The sequence below is a fragment of the Alligator sinensis genome, unplaced genomic scaffold, assembly GCF_000455745.1.
Source record: "Alligator sinensis unplaced genomic scaffold, ASM45574v1 scaffold486_1, whole genome shotgun sequence".
Classification (NCBI taxonomy): Eukaryota; Metazoa; Chordata; order Crocodylia; family Alligatoridae; genus Alligator; species Alligator sinensis.
In genome coordinates, this window is record NW_005842053.1 from 2,665,698 (window position 1) to 2,672,041 (window position 6,344).

Consider the following 6,344-nt stretch of genomic DNA (forward strand, 5'->3'; position numbering starts at 1 on the left):
TTAAGGCCCCTGATAGATATTCATTTGAAGTTTCAATTGGATCTGGTCTGTGAACCGGACAGTTGTGCCTCCTACCATGGCACATGTGCATGGCAGAAGGTGCAATAGTGGGATTGGCCCAGGATCATGACCTTGCGCTCCCCCTGTACCAGCAGGTTAGGTGCCTGACAGTCAGCTGACTGCCTCCTATCATTACACCTTACAAATTTGTTTGAATATACTTTATCTTTACACATGATCTTAAGTACAAAATTACCTTTAACCGTACTTTTAATTGGCTGGGTTTGGAAGAGTATATTGAGTACTGTAGAGTATACTGAGCAGTTCAAACAGATTTAAAGATTGATTGGTAAAGACTAATTTACATTCTTACCACATCTTTTTTCAGCTTCATCTGAACTGTCTGGGCAGTCTGGTACTCCATCACAAAATAAGTCTTTTTTTATGCAGGTCATGGTTTCAGCGCAAGGTTCATCAGGAGGGAAACAGTTCACTGAAATAAAAATAATGAAACACAAGGAGACAGAAAAATGACATTATAAGCAAGGAAAGAGTTACCTATTGAAGTCGAAAACAAATCTTATTATAAATATTTGTCCATTAGTTCGAGTTGAATGCTCAAATCATAGCATCTGTTTGTTATATTTTTACAGGTTTTAAGTTGGTGGTTTTCAGTGTTTTTAGATTCAAGGCACCTCTCATTAGACTCAAAAAACTCCTTGGAAAATACCAGATGTTAGCTTTCATTCATTTTTGATGACAGAAAAATAATAGAGCAATTCTCTGTCTCAAAATTGCTTAGAAAGAACATGACAGGTCAGAATGTTTTTGACATTATGGATTCCTATTTGAAATGTCTGGGCTTATCTTGTGACTCGTGTAGGCGTTTGTACACTAAACAGTGCTAAGTTGCATAGAAACTTGTAGCACCCTTAAAAGTATCTCACAGTACCCCAAGGTGCCACAGCACCCTGACTGAGAATCACTTCTAGAGTTCTAGAAGTTAATTGCTTATAAATGTATACACACCAGAAAGATAATGATCAATCCAATTTGAATAAGTTCAGAAAAACAAGCTTTATTAATTTGGAACTAAGAATTATGCCCACAAAAGTATACAAGTGCTTCATATACACGTCAGAACGTATTCCTTGTTGCCAAGAGTGTGCATGCATTTTATATTACACACTGAAAAACCTGTTTTACTCCATATCAGAGGAGTGCCACCATCTCTGGGCTACAGCCATGCCCTCCCTTTCTTGCTGTCCTTCCAGTCCAATAAAATTGCATTCTTTGATGCTCTGATCCTATAGGAAAAGTGAAGAGTGAACCCACAAAGACTTTGCTATAGGTTTATAGTTAGGCCAGCCTCCCAGTAAGTGGGAGAGGTGGGTTTGAACCCTTTCAATCTGAGCACAGCTAGAACCTAGATCTTTCACTTTCTGGGCGAGTACTCCAGCCACTGGGAAGTTAACTGAAAATGTGGACCTCCCTGCAAGCAGAAGTCAAATAGACACCTAACCTCTGGCAAGCCTGCATCAAAAGATGACAGAGGCACCCTATATCTAGTCCTCAGTTAGGCATCTAAGCTCTGTAGGGAGAGACAGAAGTTTAAATACACTAGAGTGCCTAGTGTTTCCTATTGGCCAGGTCTATCTGTAACTCAGTGGCTCTCAACCTTTTTAGACTCAAGGAATCCCTCGTTAGCAGCTCTTACCTTTCACTCATTTTTTGTTGATGAAAAAATGATAGGTCATCTTGATCTAAGCACTCTTTGTCACCACTGAAGGGTGATCCACTCTCCCCATTGACTCTAAAGGAAGGCTAGGACCCTAACCATATGTATTTGGCTCATCTTCCTAAGTAACACCACCTATTTCTTAAGCATTGCAATACCCAAATGGAAGTGCCTACAAGGCTGATATTCATCTGTCTCAACTCTTATTGGAATCACTTGATCTGCTTTGGGAATAAGACTCTTCATTAACTCTATGGAACTGGATCTATGCTCAGAATAAAAGGCCAGTAGAATATTTCAAAGCTTCAAAGATGAGAATATTTTATATTGTTTTAAAAGGCTTTCATCCCTCAGAGCATACCTTATGGGTTATGTGGATCAAAATAAAGCATTCTGCAAGAAAAGCCTTTGATTTGAGTCATATGGAAATTCAATTTCTTCACCTTCAATCATTTAATTAAAAATTGTAATTTTTCAGAGTAAAGAATTTTCATATTTTGGACTTGCCCTATAAGGGAGCAAAACCCATGTGGGACAGGCCTTGGAAATGTTAGAAGACACAGAGAAAAAGCTTTTTGTAAAATGTTCTGCTCAGTTTTACAAACTAAGGCTTAGATATCCATCCAGCAGACACCTGTGGGTAGAAACACATGCTTGTATGAAACCCAGTAGCAGAGCTTCCCATAGACATAGATGTCCATCCAGTTGTAGGTTCAGGGCCCAGGAATCCTGTTCTGTCCCCATTAAGTTTTTATGAGTTTCAATAATGGAATAGGACTAGGCCTGAAGATTGGTAGCTAGAACTCTTGGAAATTCAATCCATTAACTAGTATGTAGATTGGAGGCTATTTCCCCCTATATTTGTCTTGCTTAGTGATAGTATTGGCAAGTTTATCTCCTATTTAGCACTCAGATAGTAGTCTATACACATTGTTTTTAATAACAGTTTATTTTATGCGAAATGGGAAGGTTGGCTTGGACACTGACAATGCTCTATGGGACTACAGCTTTCTCTTGGTTGGCTACCAGGGATAAGCTCTGCAACCTTACACACAATGTAAAACAAAACACATGAACTCCTGCACCATGGTATTGATGTCTTGCTGCTGTCATGTCTAAACATAATTTACTTCAAACACACAGAAGAACACAAACACAAAACTACACCACATACATGCACTTATTGTGCAAATAACGTGGAATAACCATGTGTTCACAAAGAACATTTTCAACTCCATGTGTTTTGTTAACTCAGAAAACTAAACTGCAGTGCCATCTGCTGGGGACAAAAACATTTACACTTTCTATTAATTGTTCTATTTTAAAGGATTCTTTAAATAAGAGTGGAGTTTGAATAACTAATGGATAAAATTATATAGTCCCAGACACATCTGGAAGTGTGTCTGCATTTTTCACTCTTTTCACCAATTAATGAATCTGTGAGAGATTTTCAAATAGCAGGTAGGTGCCTAATTTCCACTGAAAACTAGTGGGAGCTAACTCTTACTTGTGCTTTTCAAAATCTCTCATATAGTCCATGATTAGCAAAAATGGATACTGTGTATGCTATGTGATCCTGCAAACTGTGCTTGGGCCTCCCAATTTAGTTAAAGAGACTTTGAGAGTTAAGAACAACCCCATAATGTATACAACTAAACAGATACCAAAGTCTTCCATGCAAAATGGAAATCACAGTAACACACAAGCTACTACTAACCTGAAGTTGTTAAGGATTTGCTGGTAGTGACTTCTGCTGAAACTGCATAAACAAACCAAATGGCTTTAAGGTTAAAATATTTCAGAAGCACAGCCCCCTTTTCACAAAAACCTTCTGTTTTAGAGACCCTCTTTCCATTAGAGAATTGTTGTTCCTCCCTTGGATCCTGTATATGCAATTTGTTTTATTGGATGGATTTGAAAAGTGCTGCCATTTCACAAGCCACACAATTTTTACTGTTTTTAAAATCCAAGCTGTATGTGCCAGGTTATTATATGAGAATGCCAGCTTCACTCTTTAAACTAAATTTTTGGCAAATGTGGTTGGACAGAAAAGGTTGAAAAAGTTCACTCTAAAAGGTCAAAATCCAGAATAAATACAACTCCCTCCCCTCCTCCCCCAAAACAAACAAATGCTGGTTTTAGATCTTATGATTTGTGTAACTTTAGCCAGATAACCAGGTTCTTCTATTAACACACTTATCTTGTTTTCTCATGATCAGCGAGAGTTCTGACCTGAAGTTGTTGGAAGGGCCATTGTAGTGAACACAGGATCTGCTAAAACAAGACAAGTAGACAACCTTAGGTTCAGTCTTCATAACTGTATATCTTGCAGAATAGATTTACATGATGGATTAGTAAAGCTCAAAACAGTCTGAAAATTTGAAAACTTGGCTGTGTAGTCAAATCACAACACTACCACATTCCTAATAATAGCTTATTTTCTTCCAGTTATTCATGACATTCCAGAGATTCCCAGGGCCCATGAATTAGGGCTGTGCAAAGCTTCAGATCATGATTCAGATTCAAAGATGATTCAGAGGCCAAATCTATGACTCCAAATCGAATCACGGGAAGCTTTAGGCTTTTCAAATCGATTCAGAGATTCGGACCTAGAGTATAATGGGGAAGTCAATGGAATATGTATAACTTTGTTGTCTTTTTACTGATTCAGATGAAACATGCAGGGATGGTGGCATGTATCATGCTCTCAGCAGAGGATAAGTTTCAAGGTCATAGGTACAGGGATTTCTGGGAAACTGCATCCCAAACTTCTGAAAGCAAAACTCATGTCACATGTGTATGTTAAGCCACAGCATGGTAAAAACTGCAGGGATGGCAGTTCCTTCTGAGGCCACAAAGCTTACCAAGTTTCAAGGAGGTAGGTGCAGGGGTTTGGGGGAAACTGCACCTTAAGCTGAGGACAAGCAAAACTCATGACATGGGTGACACTGTGTGTGTTAAGGAGCAGCAGGGTGAAAGCTGCAGGGATGGTAGCCCCTGCTGAGGCCACAAAGCCTGCCAGCTGTCAAAGAGATAGGTACAGGGCTTCTGGGTTCTGGGGCCCTGCACTTCTAGCTGCTGACAGCAAAACTTTTGTCATAGGTGCTTGTGCAACTGTGTCTGTCTTGGGGCATGGACACAGTTGTGGGGGAAGGGTGAGGAGAGAAGTACTGCAGGCCTGGCTGCTAAGCTACTGTGTTACCAATCAATCATGATTCACTCAGAGACCAGCTCAAACACAGTAGCTAGCTAGTAGCTACTAGATAATGAGTTAATGAGTGAGGATTAACACCTACAAAGCCACAGACTAAGGAGAAGAAATAAATCAATACAGACAATCAACTGCTCCAAGACAGAAACAGTCAGTTGCACAAGCACCCATGTCATGAGTTTTGCCTATCAGCAGCTAGAGGTGCAGGGCCCCAGAACCCAGAAGCCCCACACCTACCTCCATGACTGCTGGCAGGCTTTGTGGCCACAGCAGAGCTTAGCAGCCAGGCCTGCAATGGTTTCCACCCCCCATACCCCAAGACAGACACAGTTGCACAAGCACCCATGTCATGAGTTTTGCCTATCAGCAGCTAGAGGTGCAGGGCCCCAGAACCCAGAAGCCCCACACCTACCTCCATGACTGCTGGCAGGCTTTGTGGCCACAAAAGGGACAAGCAGGCCTGCAGCTTTCACCTTACTGTGCCTTAACACACACAAGGTCATCTATGTCATGAGTTTTACCTGTCAGCAGCTTGAGGTGCATTTTCCCCCAAACCACTGCACCTATCTCCTTGAAACTTGGCAGGCTTCATGCTCTCAGCAGAGGCTACCATCATCCAAATTGGATAAAAAACAACAGAGTTATAGATATTTCATTGATTCCCCATTTTACCCTATGGCCAAATCTCTGAACTAGAGCCGATTCAGCTGAATCAAAGCAGAAAACGGATTTGGAGCTCTGAATTGAATCACTGGCATCCAAACCTGAATCAAATAGTTCCCTGTTTGCACAGGCCTACCATAAATCATCATCTTCCTCTCCTTACTGCCAGGTTATTGTACATGTGCACTATTGCCATGTATCATGAATTGCTGCCAATGAGTCCTTAAGTATGTACATGAGATAGCAGTAATCTCCAGCTAGGAAACAGCAACTGTTATGATGTAGATTCTCCTTTAGCTCTAGAGAGAGAGACTTGATTGAGACCTCAGGGCTGTCTTTCTTTAAAGATCAAGTGTATACCATCTATTATAATTTCTACATCATATGTAGCAGTCAGTCATTCAAAAGAACAATCCTCGCTGCCTGCAATCTCCTGCAGAGTCAGGCTACTCTGATGACTCTAGACCACAAACATTTATTTCAGTCTCTGTATCTGACCCTCCCAGCTCATCACTGAATTTCTCTGATTCAACAGCTATGCCAGTATCCCTATGTTAAAGTAAATCTAAGTGTCCCTAACTCCATCAAGTTTCTACTGGAGATAGAATTCAGCAAAGCTAAATTCAGCAAAGCTATTAAGTTAACCAGTTCTCAAAATAAAAAGGCCTCCGTCTTAAAAACAAAAACAAAACAAGAACTGTAACCTCAATTTTCCAAAAGGTTAATTTGGGT

At 40.4% G+C, this 6,344-nt stretch overlaps 1 protein-coding gene across 1 annotated transcript in view; it reads right to left on the reverse strand.

The window, feature by feature from the left end:
- Window positions 1-6,344, reverse strand: part of TMPRSS15 (transmembrane serine protease 15) — a 109,068-nt gene that overhangs the window by 93,420 nt on the left and 9,304 nt on the right. The window contains exons 5-6 of the mRNA XM_014519606.1: window positions 3,452-3,491; window positions 374-501 (exon numbers count right to left, since the gene is read on the reverse strand). Coding sequence (XP_014375092.1) covers window positions 374-501; window positions 3,452-3,491 — 168 coding nt within the window. The remainder of the gene's footprint in view (window positions 1-373; window positions 502-3,451; window positions 3,492-6,344) is intronic.